At 39.1% G+C, this 23154-nt stretch overlaps 1 protein-coding gene across 1 annotated transcript in view; it reads right to left on the reverse strand.

Annotated features, from left to right (window-relative positions):
• The window catches only part of sntg2 (syntrophin, gamma 2), a 357770-nt gene that overhangs the window by 174821 nt on the left and 159795 nt on the right, over nt 1-23154 (reverse strand). The window contains exons 6-8 of the mRNA XM_063068605.1: nt 6146-6189; nt 5986-6027; nt 2541-2628 (exon numbers count right to left, since the gene is read on the reverse strand). Of these exons, the coding sequence (XP_062924675.1) occupies nt 2541-2628; nt 5986-6027; nt 6146-6189 (174 nt within the window). The remainder of the gene's footprint in view (nt 1-2540; nt 2629-5985; nt 6028-6145; nt 6190-23154) is intronic.

The following is a 23154-nucleotide window of genomic DNA, read 5'->3' on the forward strand; positions in this document are numbered from 1 at the left end:
TATATTCCTCAATAGACCCATCTGATCCCTGCTTCCTAAACCTCATGTACGCTGCCTTCTTCCACCTGACTAGATTTTCCACCTCACTTGTCACCCATGGTTCCTTCACTCTACCATTCTTTATCTTCCTCAACGGGACAAATTTTAATCCTAAAATCCTGCAAGAGATCTCTAAGCATCGACTACATGTCCATAATACATTTCCTTGCAAAAACATCATCCCAATTCACACCTGGAAGTTCTAGCCTTATAGCCTCATAATTTGCAATTCCCCAATTAAAAATTTTCCTGTCCTCTCCAATTCTATCCTTTTCCATGATAATGCTAAAGGCCCGGGAGTGGTGGTCGCTGTCCCCCAGATGCTCACCCACTGAGAGATCTGTGACCTGACCCGGTTCATTACCTAGTACTAGATCTAGTATGGCATTCCCCCTAGTCGGCCTGTCCACATACTGTGACAGGAATCCGTCCTGGACATACTTAACAAACTCTGCCCCATCTAAACCCTTGGAACTAATCAGGTGCCAATCAATATTAGGGAAGTTAAAGTCACCCATGATAACAACCTTGTCATTTTTGCACCTTTCCAAAATCTGCCTCTCAATCTGCTCCTCTGTATCTCTGCTGCTACCAGGGGGCCTATAGAATACTCCCAATAGAGTAACTGCTCCCTTCCTGTTCCTGACTTCCATCCATACTGACTCAAAAGAGGATCCTGCTACATTACCCACCCTTTCTGTAGCTGTAATAGTGTCCCTGACCAGTAATGCCGCTCCTCCTCCCCTTTTTCCGCCCTCTCTATCCCTTTAACCAATAACATTTCGAATATGATGCGGCAGGGATGGCCTGGCAGAAGAAATTGTTTCTCATCCTGACTGTTCTTCAGAGATCCCAACACAGACCCAGTCAGAAAATCAAACTTCAACCATCACCCTCTGCTTCCTATTAGAACCAATCCTGGATCCACCTCACCACCTTCCCCTGAATCCCATCCAACCAAAACTTCAAGGTCACTGTTTCACATCGGACTTGTCAAAGGCCTTACTAAAGTCTACATAGACAGTATCCACTAGCCTAGCTTCATCTATACCATCAATAATCTCATTGAAAAACTCAAAAAACATGACCTGCCACACACAAGATCATGATGACTATTCATGATCTGGCTTTGACTATCCTAGTAGTTGGTGGATCTTGTCTTTCAGAATTCCCTCCAGTAAGTTCCACACAACCAAAGTCAGGCTCAGAGGCTTGTAGTTCCCTAGCCTATCCTCCTGACACTTCCGGAACAATGGATCAATATTGGTCATCCTCCAGTCTTCTAGAACTTTAATAGTGTCTAACAATGAAGCTAATATCTCTACATAGATCCAGAAGGCTGTAAAGTGTCCAGACAGAAGATAAGGTTTTGTTCCTCAACCTTGTTTTGGGCAGGAGATCATTCAAAGTGGGAGTGAGATGGAGAATTAAAGTGGTAGCTAACTAGAGCTCAGGACTGTCCTTGCAGACTGAACTCAGGTGTTCCACAAAGCAGTCATCCAAATTGTATTAGATTTCTCTGTGGGCCGAAGGGCCTGTAATGTGCTGTACTATTCTATGTTCTATGTTCTCCAGTGTAATGGAGGCCATATTCTGAACACGTAGCTCTAGATTGGAAGAAGAGCAAGTAAATTGCTGCTTCATCTGGAAAGAATGCTTCAATCCCTGGGACTGTGGCAACGGAAAAGCATGTATAACCTGTGATTGCAAGGAAAAGTATTGTGCAGAAATAGAAGAAGAGAGCATGGAGCTGTAAAGCAAATAATCCCCATGAAATGTCAGTATTACATTAGATAATAATTTCCATTCTTTTTGCAGTTAGCAAACACCAAGTGTGCAATGACAACATACACCTCAGAAGGTAAAGAAAATACATTTACAAAAATGTTTGAAAAGAAATAACACACAGGGGAAGTTTCAAAATTAATGGAACCAATTAGCCAAATAAACAAGGAAAAATAGTTTTAAAGACAGCAGCATTACTTCAGCCCATTTTGTTTCATATTCAACAAGATAATCTTTAAGCACTCTTTATGACAATCCTTTTAGAATTATACCTCAAAGAGTTGGGCCCTTCAGCCCACCAAGTCCATGCTGACCTGCTTAACTATTCACACTCATCCCATTTGCCTGCATTAGAAGCATATCATCCTGTGCTTTGTCTGTTAAAGTCTCCATCTAAACAACTAAAACACGATACTTGTGTCTGATTCTACTACCTTGTTACATAATACAAAGAACACAAGAAGATAGCTCGGCCACTCAAATTACCACATCACATGATCATGGCTTGTCTGTGATAGCCTCAACTCCTCTTCTGTTCCATTTCCTTTTAATTCCAAATCCCTTAATTTTTTTATCTCCTCCTTAAATGTATTGAATGATTTGGCCATCCTTTTTTTGGGAGGGGCATAGATACAGAATCTCTCCCCATCACTGAAAGACGATTATCATCAAAGTAGAAAAGAAACAAAAACTTAAATATGATTCTCTCTGCTTACCTAGTGGGAGCTTCAGGAAGGAAGGAGCTTCCCTGAGGTACTGAACAGTGATGGTAACTTCATCTCCAGCATTTCGCAGTAGATGCACCTGGTAATGTGATGCAGAAAAAAGCTTTACTCCAAATAAATTGTCCTATAGAGTAGTTAGAACAACCACTTAGCAAACATTTTTTTACCACATGTTATTTCTCTCCGAATGCTCTTTATTGTTATTCAACATTATAAATATTTCACATTCAAATAATAGCATCCAACCAGAAATTGGGGGAAAGTGAAAGGCCTAGGTAGAGTGGATGTGGAGAGGATGTTTCCTATAGTGGGAGAGTTTAGGACCAGAGGGTACAGCCTCAGAATAAAGGGATGTCCCTTTAGAACAGAAATGAGGAGAGCTTTCACTATAGATGGTGGTGAATATGTGGAACTTACTGCCACAGATGGTTGTGGAGGTCAAGTCATTAGATATATTTAAATTGGAGTTTGATGGGTTCTTGATTAGTAAGGGCATCAAAGGTTACAGGGAGAAGGCAGGAGAATGGGTTACTTGAAAACAAACCAAAACCACTCAGAGACTAAGCATGGTAATGATACTGTATGATGCTCTCTCCACAATAATAAATTTCCAAAGTTCAACAGGGTATGTTTAATCCTTTATTAAGAAACCCGCAAAGACGAACAATCTTGAAGCATAAAAAAATGAACGAAGTTAAAACTAGCAATATAATAAAATTATCAATCTGTTAACAAACAAGCAGTATCAGAATCAGAATCAGGTTTATTATCACCGGCATGTGATGTGAAATTTCACTGGTGTTCCACAAGAAATATCATCCCCAGCCACTGGCTCTAACCTGATTAAACTGAACTCAGTGAAAGTGTGAATATGTAGCTAAACTCATTCAGTTCTACCATGACCTAACCCATATGTCAGATTACACATAATAAACACACAACACAAAATACGCTACAGACAGACTGAAAATAGGTACATGGCTCTTGCTATAGGATTGAGCAGGAAACCAATGATTAGCTATATACACCTTTTTACCTAGTAAGACAACATTTAAAGCCAATTTTAAGATGTGGCTCCTCTCAACAACAGTTCTGCCTCTTCACACGTGCAAATTTTAAATGGATATGAAATAAGGTGCACCAGCATGAATCAAATTCACATGTCACAGGTGACTTCATTGGCCTTTTTATTTATCATCACTGATACTTGTTCAGGAGCTTGCTACTTGGAATGCATTTTTCTGATATCAGTATGAAGCACATTAAAAGTTGAAAAGCTTGCACAGTTTTTTTTTCCAATCACACAGTGACCAATTTGCAGCATTTTTCCTTTAGATCTGAATCTTATGCTTTATACATAAACGTTCTTCGCTTCTTGCCACCCATTTCAACTGTTTTGAATAATGTATGTTTTAGGACACTTTTTTTTTACATTTTGTGATACGCTAATAGATTGGTAGGAACTTTCAGCATCACCTCTTTATTACAACATTGCCGGAAGGCATTTGACTCGTCAGATTCATGCTGATTCACAGAAGAGCAACACCATCAATCTTTTTCCCTCTCTCCTTATAGTCCTGGAAACCTTGCAACTTATTCTCTATCTTATACCCATCAGTTCCCCTTAGATTCTTTGCCATTTACCAACACCAGAGGGTCATTTAACCTTCCAGCATAGAGAATCATGGGTTCATACTGCATAGAAACTGGTCCTATGGGCTATGGTCCATGTCCCTGCCAAACACAAAACACAGAACACCCATTTACACCAACTCTACACTTCTTGGGCCCTTAGCTCCTATCAGCACTCCACTAATCCCATTTTATTCCCCTCACATACCCACCAACTACCATCGTGACCCTACCCCCTCCAGAATGCACTCTGGGGCAACTTAGTGGCCAATTGCCCTACAATTTTCAGTTGTGAGAGACACTTGAAGCAAGGGGAGCATATCAACAGGGAGTATATGCAAATTCTACATAAACCTTTCCATAAATGGAAATAAAACAGCATTTCAGTTTGGCCTAACCTATTACGTGGATGTCCAAAGAAAATTCCAGGTGGACTTGTTGAGTTCTTTTTTGGAAATTTAGAAACAATTAAAAGAATTTATGGCTTGATAATGAACTTTCAAACTTGCATTTAACACTTAAATTGCCTAAGTGTAAACATGTTAAAGACCAATTTACTACATGGCTATTTGTGAGAATTTGTTATAGTTGTTTTATTTGCTTCCCCTTAACATAATGGTCACTGCTTTTTCAATATGTTCATTTGCTTGAAAATACTGTACTACCATACAAATGCAAGGCACGGAGGACAAGGTTGACATGCGATATGTTAGATTGTTTTACTGAGATCTTTTGCTATAAAGAGTATTTGATAAGAGATATAGAAAAAAAACATTTCATTTATACAAGACAAGTAGCCACTGGGGAAGGAATCAAAAGGTACTTTTTCATACAAAGGATTCTTTCTTGAATATTTCAATTCTTTTCTCCCTGAAGGATGGGGGTGGAGCCTAAATTTAAATCTCCAAGACAAAATTGAATCATGTTTATGAGTTTTAAGGCACATATGGCAATGATGAGTGAATAGTGTTAAGGTACCAAGTGGCCTAAAAGAGCAAGGTGCTGGCTACAAGGACTGAAATTCATATTCTTGTTTCTTATCTTACCACGTCCTAATTATACAGTGTATGGTCTAATGAGAAGTGACACCGTTAGTTTCTCAACCATGAATCTTTGCCCCACTTAAACTCATTTGATTTATTCTATCTTACACATATTAGAGTTTAGCCATTATTCCTTCCAGCAATCTTCTTTTCTCTATTTTTTTACATTTCTGGCATTCGCTGTCTAGTCCTTTTCTAAGATTAGTGATGATGCCAGGATTATCCTACTTTGTCCCAATTCATAGCAGTGTTGCAATCAATAAAATGTATACTATAACGAGGTAGCCCTAATGTTGGAATACCATTAAGGAATTTGGTTATAAATCATGCTTACTTGCTATGCAACAACACAAAACTGTGCTCCAACAATAGGTTACTGAACTACATTTAGTGACTGGAATGTTACTGCAGGCATCCATTGCTACTTTTTATCTCAGGCCTTAAAAATAGTGTGTCAAAATCATTTTATTTTTATTTTTCATTTAGCAGTATAGTGCAGAACAGCCACTTGTAGCCCAAAGAGCTGTAGTGCCCAGCAGCAACCCACGATTTAACCCTAGCTTAATCAGAGGACAATCTATGACGACCGATTAATCTAGTAACAGGTACGTCTTTGGAATGTGGGAGGGAACTTGAACACCTGGAGGAAACCCATTAGTTCATGGGGCGTTTGTACAAACACTTTACAGATGGTGCAGGAATTGAACTCTGAACTCTGAGCTGTAATAGAATCATGCCAACATGGCACCATCAACACTTACCACTTCCTCATGTGTAGCATTTTCAACGTTAATGCCATTAACCTGCAAAAAAAAACATAGTATTATACTTGCCAAGAGCAGTTTCTTCTAATAATTTAACCATAGCATCTTTTAAATAAACGTTAAAAAACAATAAAATGAACAGAAATAGCTTACTAACTTGCAGCACTGCATCTCCAACGAACAACATCCCAGTCTGGTCAGCTACATATCAAAGGAGAAAGGAAAATTGTGTGAGGAAATGTGATCAAGAGCATATCTGTAAACAAGAACCCTTTTAATAAGTGAAGCGTCAGGACCAGAGCTAACACCTTGCTTTGTGGAGTAGGGTGGTTTGAAAGGGAGGTGGGATTCTTTGCCATTTGTTATTAGTGTCAGGAGCTCTTGCCGGAATAGCTTTGTAAAATAGTATAAAGTATGTCCCAATGAATTTCAAATTCTCTTTTCCATTTCTCCCTAAAGACCACTGGCTTTGATGGAAGTAAAGATTGCAGAAAAGGGCATTACTGTAAGCTTTCCATTACCCTTATTATGTAATTGCACAAAATTATCATTCAATGACAAAAAAGGACATTTTGTTCACAGACTTATTTGCAGGAGTAGAAATTGACTGATCCTTAGAAGCATGAAGTACCATTACCACTAAATCTGTCAAGAAAAACGTCATACAAAATAAAAAAAAAGTCACCTCATTTCCACACATTGTGCTAGAAATCAAAGTAACAGACATTGTTTCACATTTTGTAGAGCTGTACAATGCACTATTGATCATATGTCTTCCTACAAGAGTTGGCACATTGAATAAATTTTGAAATAAATACGCAAAATTATTTGATTTTCAACAGGGAGTGAAAACCACATAAATTAATCAAAACATCACAAGATAAAAATCTAAATGGTGAATTAATCAATACATTTTTATTTCAGAATCATGAAATAGAGTTTCAAAGATTTCATTTTCTTGTATTTTTCTTTCTTTGCATTTGTTGATCATTGTTGGGACAATTTGGATATTCCACATAGTAATAAACTAGGTTTGGGAAGCTACGGTTCATCATTGACATATTCTCCACTGACATCTTCTATATTCCTGAAAAGCTTTTAATGACAACAATAATTGTGCATAAAGATATATCAGAATTTTATGGAATATTGACAGTGCACGGAATTAAAGGTTATCACCATATTAAAAGTTATATACATGTAATTAACATAAATAAAGCTTATAACCATGCACAAGAGGTAAAATCTGCAGATGCTGGAGCAACATACACAAAATACTGGAGGAACTCAGCAGGCTAGGCAACATGTATGGAAAAATGTACAATTGATGTTTCAGGCCGAAACGTCGACTGTACTTTTTGCCATAGATATTGCCTCGCCTGCTGAGTTCCTCCAACATTTTGTGTGCATTGCTTATAACCATGCTATATTTTGCAACTAATTTTAGATCAACTATTGAAGATCACGGAACATCTTGAAAGGACAAACTGATTTAGTGATTTAGACAGCCTGTAAGGTGAGAGGAGGGAAGACTGATAGTGTCCTTCTTGCCTGCTGTAGATGAAATTCATAAAAATACTGCTCTCCGTCACATCAGATGCCTCAAAGCACTTCACATTATGTAATACCTTCTGAAGTAAGGGTAGCATGGGAACAAACTTCAATCATTCTGCGTCAGGTCACTTTCCATTAAAGAAAAACATCCAGATGATTGATCAATTAGCCTTCTGTTGGCTGTATTTGTTAACTGAAATGACAACACATTAACTCCTTGAAGGGATCAGTTTGATCTTTTATACTAAAATGTATCTTGTTTATGTAACAAGAAATATGGCACCTGACATAAGCCTGAGTATTAAGGGATATTGATAGATTCTGAAGATTAATGACTCCAGACTCTTCTTAATGCTGTTAGTAAAACTGAGTGCAAGAAATAAAGACAATTACTATAAGCTGCTTCTCATAAGATCAGTTTAATCTTGTGATAAAATTCATGTTCTAGAGTACATCAATAACTGTCAAAGAAATAGGGGAGAAGTGAGAAAATAAGTAAACGTTATTTATCGAACATCTCTGCAAGCTCAGAATCTCTTAAAGCCCTTTGCAGTTGATGAAGTACAGTGCTCCCAGGTTATTGAAGACCTGGGTTACAGAGGTCTGACCCTACACAACTTCTCCCATAAATTTTAATGCATTTTTCAAGACAGGATAGTTAAAGAAAGATAAAGATCTTCAGGAGTTACAGAATAACCATAACGGCTAGTTAATTTGAAAGTCTCCAACAAAAACAATTTTTCCTGCGGTAGTCAAACAAATACATCATCTATAAGAACACAGCTTCGAGTTCACAGGAGGAGGTCACATAAGTGATTAGCTTTGCCTTTCTCTGTGAGGTGAGTGGAAGGAAGACTGATGGTGTCCTCCTTGCCTACTGTATATGAAATTCATAAAAAATACTGCATTCCATCACATCAGATGCCTCAAAGCACTTCACATGATGTAATACCTTCTGAAGTAAGGGTAGCATGGGAACAAACCTCAACCATTCTGCGTCATTTCATTTTCCATTAAAAAAAAATCCAGATGAATGATCAATTAGCCTTCTGTTGGCAGTATTTGTTAACTAAAATGACAACACATTAACTCTTTAAAGGAATCAGTTTGATGTTTTATACATAAATGTATAGCCATTAGCTTTGTCTTTTACCAATCCATGTAACATCTAGTAATACTTCAAGACCATCAAAGCTAGCTATTAAATGCAAAATGTTCTGATTCTATACCATTGTAACTAAACAGGAGAACAAAATAAATAAATATTCATATTTGTTGACCCTCATTGAAGTTGTTCATTTTTGAAATTCAGTTTACAACGACCATTCTCATGAATGGAGTCCTTACATACGCTGGTGTGTGGCTGTACATTTGGAGTGATATCAGTGTTGTAATGTAGGAAATGCGGTAGAAGATCAAGTTCATGTGAACAGCCATGATCATAAAAAAGTTTCAAAGGTTCTATTACTATCGAAGTATGTATGCAGCATACAACTTTGAGATTCTTCTTCTGCAGGTAGCCACAAAACAAAGACAAACCATGAAGTTAGTTCAGAGAGAAACAGCAACCTCACTCCCATGCACAAAATATCGAACAGCAGCACGATCATCAACATCTCCCCCAAACCCACCTTCCCTGAACAAAATGCACAAGAATATCAGCCCCCAAATCCCCCCTCCCTACACTAATAAAACTAACAAAAGTGCAACAAGAACATTGACCCCCAAAACCCCAACTCCCGCATTAAACACAGCAAGAATATCAGTCCTTGAATCCTCCTCTACTCACACAACAAAAAAATGAGAAAGAACAGGTGAAAAGACAGAATATAAAAACTAATCTTTATTACATGGCTGCCTCCAAGAAGATTCTGAGGAGGAAGCGTGTGCAAGACCTGAGGCGAAGAAACGATGAGACTGAAAAAGTCCACAGTCCAAATCCATAAACGCAGGCCCACCAGTGTCTGGACACGTCCTAGTGGTCATGAACCAGATCTCTAGCTATGGGTAAATAGCCCCACTACTTTGTAGGCAGCTTTGGGAGAGACAAAGGCTATGGGAATAAATCCAGGCAGCAAATCCGGAGTGGAGCCCCCAAGGCGACTGGTCACCATTGAACATCTCTCCAGTAGCTCCTGCAGCCAAGCTGGTGTTAAACATATTGCTTCATAAACTTCCCTTTCGATAACACTGGTGAAGCCGAGAGGGGATTCATGATGACTGGGCATCTCAGGATCTCCATAACTTTTCCCCAGGCTTGTAATGATGATGATCATCATCCATTGTCCTTCAAGGCAGATGGATGCCAACCACCAATACATATTAATGAAATTCAATGGCAGTTTTCCAAAAATAATTTGATAAATCTGTAATTAATCTGTAAATAAAAAGATCTCGAATAGGAATGATATAGTGAATATATGAAATAGTGGATGCATTAGTGATAATTTTTCAAAACTCGTTAGATTCTGGACTAGTTCCTGAGGATTGGAGGGTGGCTAATGTAACCCCACTTTTTAAAAAAGGAGGGAGAGAGAAACCGGGGAATTATAGACTGGTAAGCCTAACGTCGGTGGTGGGGAAACTGCTGGAGTCATTTATCAAAGATGTGATAACAGCACATTTGGAAAGCGGTAAAATCATCAGACAAAGTCAGCATGGATTTGTGAAAGGAAAATCATGTCTGACGAATCTCATAGAATTTTTTGAAGGTGTAACTAGTAGAGTGGATAGGGGAGAACCAGTGGATGTGGTATATTTGGATTTTCAAAAGGCTTTTGACAAGGTCCCACACAGGAGATTAGTGTGCAAACTTAAAGCACACGGTATTGGGGGTAAGGTATTGGTGTGGGTGGAGAATTGGTTGGCAGACAGGAAGCAAAGAGTGGGAATAAACGGGACCTTTTCAGAATGGCAGGCAGTGACTAGTGGGGTAATGCAAGGCTCAGTGCTGGGACCCCAGTTGTTTACAATATATATTAATGACTTGGATGAGGGAATTAAATGCAGCATCTCCAAGTTTGCAGATGACACGAAGCTGGGCGGCAGTGTTAGCTGTGAGGAGGATGCTAAGAGGATGCAGGGTGACTTGGATAGGTTGGGTGAGTGGGCAAATTCATGGCAGATGCAATTTAATGTGGATAAATGTGAAGTTATCCACTTTGGTGGCAAAAATAGGAAAACAGATTATTATCTGAATGGTGGCTGATTAGGAAAAGGGGAGGTGCAACGAGACCTGGGTGTCATTATACACCAGTCATTGAAAGTGGGCATGCAGGTACAGCAGGCGGTGAAAAAGACGAATGGTATGGTGGCATTTATAGCAAGAGGATTCGAGTACAGAAGCAGGGAGGTACTACTGCAGTTGTACAAGGCCTTGGTGAGACCACACCTGGAGTACTGTGTGCAGTTTTGGTCCCCTAATCTGAGGAAAGACATCCTTGCCATAGAGGGAGTACAAAGAAGGTTCACCAGATTGATTCCTGGGATGACAGGACTTTCATATGAAGAAAGACTGGATGAACTAGGCTTGTACTCGTTGGAATTTAGAAGATTGAGGGGGGATCTGATTGAAATGTATAAAATCCTAAAGGGATTGGACAGGCTAGATGCAGGAAGATTGTTCCCGATGTTGGGGAAGTCCAGAACGAGGGGTCACAATTTGAGGATAAAGGGGAAGCCTTTTAGGACCGAGATTAGGAAAAACTTCTTCACACAGAGAGTGGTGAATCTGTGGAATTCTCTGCCACAGGAAACAGTTGAGGCCAGTTCATTGGCTATATCTAAGAGGGAGTTAGATATGGCCCTTGTGGCTACGGGGATCAGGGGGTATGGAAGGAAGGCTGGTGCAGGGTTCTGAGTTGGATGATCAGCCATGATCATAATAAATGGCGGTGCAGGCTCGAAGGGCCGAATGGCCTACTCCTGCACCTATTTTCTATGTTTCTATGTTTCTATATTCTGAAGAGCATCCTTCAGTATTATGTGTTATGAGTCATACATAATTGTGTACTGAGTCTTTGTATCATACATAATGATGTAAGTAAATGACTACTGCACTTTTACATGGAAAACAGCACTCTTTACTCTGCTTTAATTAATCCCACAAATATTATGTTCAGCCAATATAGAACCAAACAAATTTATTCAGTCCTATAATAGTGTTACATGCTCAAGGAGATCTGGTTTTTTTTGAGAGAATGATGTAATGGTCTTTTGGAGGTCACCTGATGTGATTTTCCCGCCGATGTGAGGTCACGTGATGACATGTGCCCCGTGACTATATAAGGGTCGACTCAGGTGACGCAGTGGGATTTTGAGTTTGTAGATTTCCAGGTAGAATGTGTTGTGCCTCCGTTTCTGTTGCGTGATTGTTTTTGTGACGCAGTTTCACTTTTAAAACGGAAGGTGCGTTCTCTTACATGATATTGCATTTGGATTGGAAATTTGTGGCTGGAAGTGCCAATTTACTCAATTCCGACAGTTTTGAAGAGAGAGTGAAGAATTCATCGAAGTGAAGGATCGAGAGAAGTCAGCATCGTTTGGGCAGTTTAATAAAGGATCGAACTTATTGAGTCTTCGTTGAAGAGAACCTGCATTGAGATAACTCTTGTAAAAGCACAATGAGTTCATGCACAAAGGCTCTCTCTCTCTAAACAGTTTAAGGTCAGTCGATTTAAACTGTTTATTTTCGGCATCGGGAATCCTGTGGACAGAACCGGCAGTAAAGGTGCGTCGGTGAAGAAATTGTTCTCCAGAGAAGTCTCTCCCAATTGAATGTGTAAAACTGTTGGACTTTCAAAGTTATCGCTTTAAGAACTATATCTGACTGTATCGCTTTAAGAACTGTTTTCGCATTTAACACTTTAAGAACCAGAGCCGAGGGGAGTTGATGAACGGCTGCGTACCTGTTTAACCTCCGGTCAAAGTTTTCCTTTGTTTTTTTTCCCTTATCGCTTATATGTGTTTAATAAATGTTTGGTTGTTTAAATAAAACCTGTCTCGATTAATATTCATTGTTGCCGGTTATGTACCAATAGCAACAAAATAACATGGACATTACATGTCACTGTTCTAATTTACTGTATAGACCAACTATACAGGGTTTTTAAAAATGTTCAAAATTCATTTAAAACATTTATAAAAGCTTACTCTACTTGTTTTATACTTATGACTGTGAGGCTAGGCACACCCTCAATGCCATATTTAAGTTTTGCCAATGACACCATTGCCATGGGCCAATTAAGGATGGTGACAAATCAGCATATAAGAGAAGGGTTATAAATTTGAATGAGAGGTGCCAGAACAACAGCTCCTCCATCAATGCCAGCTTGACCAAGGGGATGATTATTGACTTCAGGAGGAGGAAACCAGAGGTCCATGAGCTAGTCCTCATTGGGAGATCAGAGGTGGAGAGAGCCATAAAATTTAAATTCCTCAGTGCTATCATAAGACCATAAGACCATAAGACAAAGGAGCAGAAGTAGGCCATTCGGCCCATTGAGTCTGATCCGCCATTTTATCATGAGCTGAACCATTTTAACCTATTTAGTCCCACTGCCCCGCCTTCTCACCATAACCTTTGATGCCCTGGCTACTCAGATACCTATCAATCTCTGCCTTAAATACACCCAATGACTTGGCCTCCACTGCTGCCCGTGGCAACAAATTCCATAGACTCACCACCCTCTGACTAAAAAAATTTTTTCGCATTTCTGTTCTGAAAGGGCGCCCTTCAATCCTGAAGTCATGCCCTCTCGTACTAGACTCCCCCATCATGGGAAACAACTTTGCCACATCCACTCTGTCCATGCCTTTTAACATTCGAAATGTTTCTATGAGGTCTCCCCTCATTCTTCTAAACTCCAAGGAGTACAGTCCAAGAGTGGACAAACGTTCCTGTTGGTGTAATCATTTCAGAGGAGCTGTTCTGGGTAACATGTAACTGCAATTATGAAGAAAGCACAGCAATTCTTCTACTTTTTTAGGAGTTTACAAATATTTGGCATGTCATCTAAAAATTTGACAATCTTTTTTGGATGTGTGATGGAGAAGATATTGATTGGTTGCATCATGGCCCGCTATGGAAATACCAATGCTCTTGTATGGAAAAGCCTACAAAAAGTAGTAGATACAATCTAGTCCATCATGGAGAAAACCCTCCCAACCATCTACAAGGAGCGCCATCACATGAAAGTAGAATCCATCATCAAGGACCCCAAGCATTCAGGTATGGTCTTTTCTCACTGCTGCCATCAGGAAGAAGGTACTGGAGCCAACACCACAACACCAGGTTCAAGAACAGTTCATATCCCTCAACCATCAGGCTCTTGAACCCCAGAGGGGATAACTACTCAACTTCACTCATCCCATCCCTGAACTGTTCACAGTCAAGGGCTCTTCACCTCATGTTTTTGATATCTTTTGCTTATTTATTTATTATTTTTATTATTTCTTTTTACTTTCTTGTTTTTTGTATTTGCATAGTTAGTTTGTTTTCTTCTTTTTCATATTGATTATTGCTCATTCTGTTGGGTGTGTTCTGTCATTGATTCTTGTTATGCTTACTGTATTTATTGTGACTGCCTGTAAAAAAAAAAGAATCTTAGGGTTGCTTATGGTGACATACAGTATATGCACTTCAATAATAAATTTACTTTAAAGTTTGAACTTTGAAAAAACATTCACACGAGTCAAAAGTTTGAAATATGACAAAATAGTGATACTGAACAAAATATAACTTGTCAGTGTGTTTTAGAGATTATGCTACAGATAAGTGAACATAAAATTCTTAATTAAGGCAAGAATTGTTGTTCTCTGTGTGAAAGTATCCACGTAGAGTTTCATTTTTATATACTCTGAATTAGGATGGGAAAGAAATAAATTACACCAACAGGAGGCAATGAGGAAGGTCTGAAATTGAATGGTGCTTGGAGAGGTTGTACAATCCAGAAATAAAAGTGTAATTTATTGTCAGTATACATCCCAGGGATAAAGATAGATGGAAAGTAGTTATGCTGAACTGGGCAAACAGTACACTTTATAACTTGAACACACAGTAATAACAGAGAGGCAGAATAGAAGGAGATACTTGCGTCATTGCGGAGAAAGGATCTGTCGTTCAGTTCCATTGTGAATTTTTTTTTGAGTTATCATTTAGTTTTGTGAGGTGAGTGCTGTTCTAATTATTAAATTGCCTTATTTCACATAAAGCCAATGTACAGCAGCAATTAAAACAACATTGCTTAATTGGTTATTCAAGTACAGACTTTGTCCCGGGGTGGGGAATCAAGAACTAGAAGGCATAAGTCTAAGGTGAGGGGAAAGAAATAGAAACTTGAGGGGAGTCTTTTTTTTACAGAAATTGTGGTATGCATATGCAGTGAGCTGTTACAGGAAGTGGTTGAGGTATGCACAATAACAGCTTTTAAAAGACAGTTAGACAGGTACATGGATGTAGGCCAAATGTGGGCTGGGACTGGGTTGTTGTGATGTATTTAGTGTAGTAGAGTAGTGGGAAGTACATGTCGCTCTCACTTTCAGCTTCCACCACTGACTAGCAGTCTTGGTAAAAGGAGAGCTGAGTGTGTAAGTCTCTCCCTGCCAATAAAAAGCCTTTCCAAATAGCCTCATGTTGTGCCTCCTCACTGGCGACACATGGAAACTGAACTCTATTCGGACTCAGGCTGAACTATGGAGGACGGGAAGGAAGGCTGGCCCCTGTACTTGTAGCATGCAGGCCCACCGGTGTGTAGACACACCCTGGTTCTCGTGAACCTGATCCTCAGCTATGACAGCAAGTCCTTAGTGAAGCCCATAAGGCTGCTGGATGTCATTGAACATCCTTCTGGCAGCTCCTACAGCCCAGTTGGTGCCAACTATAATGCTTCATAAGCTTTCCTTTGGACTACACTAGTGAGGCTGGGATGGGGATATTGACAGCTGAGCATTTCAGGATCTCCATAGCTTTAGCCCAGGCTTGTGAGGGTAATCATCATCACCCATTGTCCTTTGAGACAGACGGATGCCAACAACAATGACAACTAGGTTAAATGTTCATTTTTGTTGTCATGTAACAAATGGGTGAAAGGACCATGTCCCCATGCTCTTTGACTCTATCAGCTGGGAGAAAAAATAATTGGGGCCTTTATTGTTGTTGCTTGGTGAAATATGATAAATTAAGGGAAGAGCCCTCCAACTAAAGCTCTGTTATCAAATTGGGTTCAGTTTTCATATTCCTTATGACAGTCAGCTTACCAAGAATGCTGATCTCCATCAATTTCATTTCCCCAATCTTTTCCTATAGCTTAATTTTCACAGATGACCTGAAGGCAGTGACTATTTTAAACATTCCATTTTGGGAGATCTACATTAGCAAATATAGCTACTTCAGCAGAATCAAAACTACTTTATAAAAGTGTCTAAGCCACCACCTGAAGATGCTGTATTTAAATGCACGTAGCTTTTGCAGTAAGGTGGATGAACTTGTGGCGCAATTAGAGATTGCCTCACTGTGGGCCTCACTGAGTCATGGCTGAAAGAAGGTCATAGTTGGAAGTTTAACATCAAAGGATATACTTTATATTGAAAGGATGGGCAAGAAGGCATAGACAGTGGTATGGCTCTATTGGTAAGAGATGGAATTACATCTTTAGAAAGACATAGGGTCACAGAATGTTGAATCTTTGTGGGTGGAGTTAAGAAACTGCAAAGGTAAAAAAAGATATGTGAATCATATATAGACCTCCAAATAGTAGCCCAGATGTGGGGTTGCGATTGCAAAGGGAGCTGGAAGGGGTAATTTCAAAATTATAATGAGTGACTTCAATATGCAAGCAGATTGGGAAAATCAGGTTGGTGTCGGTCACAAGGGAGGGAATTTGTTGAAGGCTTATGAGATGGTTTTTTAGAACAGCTTGTGCTTGATCCTACTAGGGGAAGAGCCATCTTAGATTGGGTGTTGTGTAACCCAGATCTTATTAGTCTGCTGAACGGAAAGGAAGCCTTAGGAGGAAGCAATCACAATATGATTGAATTCATACGGCAATTTGAGAGGGAGAAGCTAAGTCACATGTATCAGTATCACCATGGAATAAAGAGAATTACAGAGTAATGAGAGAGGAGCTTGACCAGGTGGATTGGAAGGTGACACTGGGATGATGGCAGAGTAGAGATGGCTGAAGTTTTTGGGAATAGTTCATAAGGCGCAGGATAGATGTATCCCACAAAAGAAGTTGTTCTCAAACGGCAGGGCTAGGAAACCATGGCTGACAGGGGAAGTTAAGGACTGCATAAAAGCCAAGGAAAGGGCATATAAGGTAGTAAAAGTGAGTGGGAAGTTGGATGATTGGGAAGCTTTTAAAATCTAACAAAATACAACAATAAGGGAAAATATGAAATACAGCAAACCAGCCAATAATATAAAGCAGGACACAAAAAGATTTTTCAGTTATATAAAGAGTAAAAGGGAGGTTAGAGTTGATGTTGGACCACTGGAAAATAATGCTAGTGAGGTAGTAATGGGGAACCAAGAAATGGTAGATGAACTTAATAAGTACTTTGCTTCAGTCTTTACTGTGAAATGCACCAGCTTTATATCGGAGGTCCGTGAGTGTCAGGGAGCAGAAATGAGTCCCATTGCTATTACAAAGGAAAAAGTGCTAGGCAAACTCAAAGATCTTAAGGTGGATAAGTCACCTGGTCCGATGGACTATATCCCAGAGTCCTGAGGGAGATAGCAGAAGATGCATTGGTCATGATCTTTCAAGAATCACTTGATTATGGTATGGTCCCAGGGGACTGGAAGATTGAAAAGGGAAGATTTAAGAAGGGAAGAAGGCAAATGAGAGGAAATTATAGGGCTAGTTAGCCTAACCTCAGTGGTTGGGAAAGTGTTGGAGTCCATTACTAAAGGAGGTTATGGGGTACTTAGAGACTAATAATAAAATAAGTCAAAATCAGCATGGTTTCTGTGAGGAGAAATCTTGCCTGACAAATCTGTTAGAATTCTTTGAGGAAGTAACAAGCAGGGTGGGCAAAGGGGAGGCAGTGGACTTTAGACTTTCAGAAGGCATTTGATAATGTGCCACACATGAGGCTGCTTAACAAGATAAAATCCTATGGTGTTACAGGAAATATACTGGCATGGACAGAGGAATGGCTGACAGGCAAGAGAGCAGTGAGTGGCAATAAAAAGGGCCTTTTCTGATTGGCTGCCAGTGACTAGTAGTGTTCTTCAGGGGTCAGTATTACCACCATGACTGTTCACGTTGTCTGTCAAGGATACAGATAGTGGAAATGATGGCTTTGTAGCAAAGTTTGTGGATGATATGAAGATAAGTGGAGAGGTAAGTAGTGCTGAGGAAGCAATGCAATTACAATAGGACTTAGACAAAGTAGAAGATTAGGCAAAAAAGTGGCAGATGAAATATAGTATCCGGAACTGTAAGATAATGCATTTTGTTAAAAGGACCAATAGTGCAGAATATTATCTAAATGGGAAGAAAATTCAAACATCAGAGGTGAAAAAGAACTTAGGAGTTCTCATGCAGGACTCCCAAAAAGTTAATTTTCAGTAGTCTGTGATAAAGGCAAAGTTGGCTTTTATTTCAAGTGCAATAGAATATAAAAACAAGGGGATAATGCTGAAGTTTTTAAGACACTAGTCAGTTTGCACTTAGAGAATTGTCAACAATTTTGGGCCCCTTATCTCAGAAAGGATGCATTGTCATTGCAGAGAGTCCAGAGGAGGTTCACAATGATGATTCTGGGAATGAAGGGGTTAACATATGAGGAGCTTTTGACAGCTTCTGGCCTGTACTCACTGGAATTTAGAAGAACGTGTGGGGATCTCATTGAAACCTACCAAATTGTTGAAAGAACTAGATAAGGTGAAGGTGGAGAGGATGTTTCCTCTGGCGGGGGTATCCAGAAGTACAGGGCACAGTCTGAAAATTGAGGGGCAACCTGTTTTTAGCCAAAGAGTGGTGAATCATTAGAATGTTCTGCCACAGACTGGGGTGGAGGCCAAGTCTGTGAGTATATTTAAAGCAGAAGTTGACAGATTTCTGATTGGTTGGAGAATCAAGGGATATGGTGAAAGGGCAGGTGTATGGGGTTGAATGGGATCTGGTTTCAGCCATGATGAAGTGGTGGAGCGGACTCAATGAGCTTAATTGCCTAATTCTGCTCTTATGTCTTATGGTCCTATGTTCTTTTCAATATCCACAAAATGCTGGAGGAACTCAGCAGGCCAGGCAGCATCTATGGAAAATAGACTCAAACTGAAACATCTACTGTTTACTCTTTTCCATAGATGCTGCCTGACCTGCTGAGTTCCTCCAGCATTTTCTGTGTATTGCTTCGATTTCCAGCATCTGAAGATTTTTCTCTTGACAATGTTCATCTCCTTGCAGTGTGTGGCTTTTGATTGTTTTCTTTTCCTCAGTTTACCAAGAAGTGCACGAGTGGCTAGCTCACCTGGAAAAAACCTGTTGGAAACACTTCAGATGAGGATGGAAAGATATAAAAGAACAGGTGTTGTGTCTCTAGCAAATGCATGGGAAAGTCCCAGGAGAAAGAAAATGTTTGCGAGAGATAGAGACACAGATACAAAAGATGTGTGAGGAAGGATGAATATGGGGTGCTTGCTTGGATGTACAGGTCATAAATGAATCTGATTCTGAATCTGAACTACAAAGATTTGAAATGAGTGTTATTGGCTGGACTAAGTTTGGATACACAGTAGATTTTGAACTTCTTTTCTCACGTTGGTTTGTAATAATCTTTCCACTGATGTTAACCTGCACTTCAACCTACATGTCCAGACCCATCATCCAGTTAAATTGCTTAGAATGTTACTGAAGTTGATGAAGGTGGGGTGGAAATCACATATATGAAACAAATTCTATGGAAGTTAAACAAGAATAATTATCATCATGATTATCATTCTTCACTGCATGAATCCACGGTGACACTTTCATGAATATTTCAGGACCATTTTTAATTTGACATGTGATGATGCCCTTTGAATGAAATGAATCATATCATTCATGAGGGAATCATAAGCTACAGTACAAGCTGCTTGTTTTCAGATCAGCCTGTTAAAAATATTCATATACAATATCCAATATTTCTTGTCTGATAATACCCTGTAAGCAGCATTTTATCTGAACTTACAGACAACATTTTGCATCCTTATTAAGAGGTTTGGGTATTCAGTAAAGTAATATCTCACTTGTCTGATGACATATAGAAGGGATTTGGGGATTACAGGATAATTATGAAATCTATTTGATGTTCGAAGATGACAACATGTCTACAGTAACTGCTTCTTTTTGTGAAACAATTGTAAAATTTCCACTTGCTCAGTTAGTTGTTTCTCAAAGGGTTTATGAAAGTACTATTTATATTATGAAAAATTTGAACGTGAAGCCAACAATCACTCTTTTCTGCTTTTCTACCGTAATGTGTGGCAGCTTCTTTTTAATGTTACAAATTTTGTAAGCAGAGTGGTTCCAGCAGAAAAGTATGTACTCTTTAAATAGATCATATTTGCATTAACAATCTCAACATCAAGCATACAAGTATTTTAATTTGAACTATTCTGAAAATAAAATGCTTTCGGAGTAGAAGTACACTGCAAAAAGATGTCCAGAGTTTGGACCATTAGCACACCATATTTATGTGTAAATTGAGCATAAAAACCTTTTTGCAAATGCTGGGTCACTCAAGAAAACATTATCAGCTTAATTAGCATCTAGTGGGAGATTTGGCCAACATGCAATTCACCTTCATGCATCAGAATTTTGTTCAGCATCTGTCCTACATTTAAATACATCACGGTTGTGCAATGCATATTTTTCTCACTGGAAACTGGAGTTTTTAGAGGAAGTTACTATTTTTGCTATTGATTCAAAAATGAAAAACAAACAAGAACAGTTTGCACACAGGAAAAAAAAATGATCAAAGCCATATTAATGCCCTATGCACAGCCTCATTTTCCAATAGTCAGCTTTATGTTAATTCATTAGTCACCCTCAATGATCTCTGCATTTCTTTAAATTTCAATTTTGTATTGTACAAGAGTGATCACTGCCTCCTTATTTAATCCATGGTCCTCTGAGGCTTGGATACACTCAGGAGTCAGACCAGTAAATTCTACATGCTCAAGCATGCAGCCATCCCTAAACCACATAGCGACCTTTTCTATGGTTACACTGTGACTTTCGTGGTAGCAGGTCTTATGAGAGACAACTCCCTTCCCAATGGTCAGAACACCAATAATGAGCACCTGTAAGCTCCTACTGGAGGTTCGATTGGGAAGTATACTCTTCCTATTTTACCACCTGATTAAAGTGAAAATTGCGATGGCAGTTCATTTCTACACAATTTTTAAGAATTTCTTTTGGAGATGGTATGGGTGTTTACACTTCATGCGATACCAGTTTAGAGCATTTTTTTTTCTAATTTCTAGGCGGGAATGTTTACCTATTGTTACTCACATATCTGCTCTTAATATTCCTAGTTGGCAGAATAAACAAATATAAAATCAAAGGGTAGTTCTGGCCATTGGGCATAAAACTCATTCAGAGAAAATGCATTGTGACAAGGGAGATTTGGATTGTGTCATGTTTGAAGGATGGAATACAACGCATAGCGGGCACAACAATAAGCACTCTGCTTACACTTTAATTCACTGCAATGTGATGTCAGATAATTGTAAGGAAATTCAACTGTCCAGTACATTTCTAGAGCTGTATTTGAAAGAAACAAGGAAGGTCAATTTATTGCCACGGTATTGATGCTCTGTCTTTGTCAAAGTCATATACCTTCTGAATGCAACTTCATGTCAGGAACATAGAATCTGTGTATCTGTGTAAATATTTACGGGAAGCTCAATCTGCTTTGATATAAATCATCTCTACCCTAATAGCGTGAGTGCCTGTTACACACACCAGTCTCTGCACTAAAATCAGGTGCAATTCACATCAGACAGTTTTATTCTATTTTTAGATTGTCTTTTTGACACATTTGGCAAGATGGATTCAATCAACTGAAGAGGTTGAAATGAGAAGCATTTGTTAGTGGTAAGTAACAAAGTATTAACCTGTATTTTTTTTTAGCAATAATGTCTTATGTCATTGATCATTAGTTGTTTGGGTTGATGTGATTGAAGATACTGTAGCTTGGTTTCTGTTGGGTGTTGCTTACCGTTTTAATCAGGTTAGATACACCACAGAAACATATGCCACTGCTATGCCATGAGATTCAGTCATTTGAATGAGAAATGTAGGTTACAGAACAGAAACGGAAACACAAGTAATTCAAAAATCATAAAACTATGTTTTTTTAAATTGTGCTCAAATGCTTTTATGTTAATTTCATTTAAAATAAATTCAGTATTAGAAGTTGCTCTATTACTTTGATATCTAATGAATAAATTTGAATAGTACTGAAAAACCAAGAGCTGACAATAGGAGAGCGAGCCTTTGCCTGTTATCAAAGATCCCAACAAGTGTTCTGTGGACACAAGTTGCTGTGAATCATTCATAATTGTTACATAACTGGAATCACAAATATTGCCCAAGGTCTTCCTGATTCCTCAAGATTGGTCTTCTTGACCTGTTAGAAGGGAAGTTCTGAGGGTAAGTGTAAGCACTGGGATCAGTTCAAGAAAATCCAAATCTAGAACGGACACTTCCAAGTTAACCAGCCAAAACAACATCCTAAATGGAACTTGCAAGCAGGTAAGACTAAGGATGGTTGTATCCAGCATTGGAAAAATGTATATCCTTCAAAAGAAACTGCAGAATATGCTAAGTTTCTTGTTAATGCATGACATTGAACTGGCTAGCGGAGTTTGCGAGTGGCATGACAGGCAGCTTGTGGAGCTGCTACCACACTCTTCCACTGATCCGGTTCCATTCTGATCTCTAGTGCTGTCCCTGTAGAGTTTCTACATTCTCCCTATGACCATTTGGCCTCCCCAGTTGTTCTGGTTTCCCTCCCCATTCAAAGGACGTGCTACTTTTATATGGCAATTGCACGTTGTAAATTACCCTGTACGCAGGAAGCGAGTTATAAAATCTGGGCAGCAGGTTGAGTAGAACAAGATGATAGAAATATGGAGAGAACAGAAGCGTATGTAAATATGTAAAAGTATGCTGCATGTCTTCCCCCCCACTCCCTTGTGCTGTTACCTTCAGAAAACCCTGGATTTATAAACCAAGGTCAATGATACACCCCAGGGCTCTAGCATCCTATGCATATACCCTAACCTTGTTACTCCTACCAATACCAAAATGCATCACATAACACTTCTCAGGATTAAACCCTAGCTGCCATTGCTCTGTCCATTTTAGCAACTGATCAATATTGCTAAGACACCATCCTCTAATATCAACAACACAACTAACATTTGAGAACAGATGGTTTTGCGCAAGTTTCATTCCTACTATTACTATCATCTATCTTTCATAATATCCATACGGTAGGAGGGTTGGATGACAATGAGTTTGTCAAATTTGTTCAGGAAGTTTCCCTAATCAATACTCAGAGATCCCAGCTACAGAGAATATGATACTGGTCAGAGTAATATTTCAGGATGGATTA

The sequence above is a fragment of the Mobula hypostoma genome, chromosome 2 (genome assembly GCF_963921235.1).
Source record: "Mobula hypostoma chromosome 2, sMobHyp1.1, whole genome shotgun sequence".
Taxonomy (NCBI): domain Eukaryota; kingdom Metazoa; phylum Chordata; class Chondrichthyes; order Myliobatiformes; family Myliobatidae; genus Mobula; species Mobula hypostoma.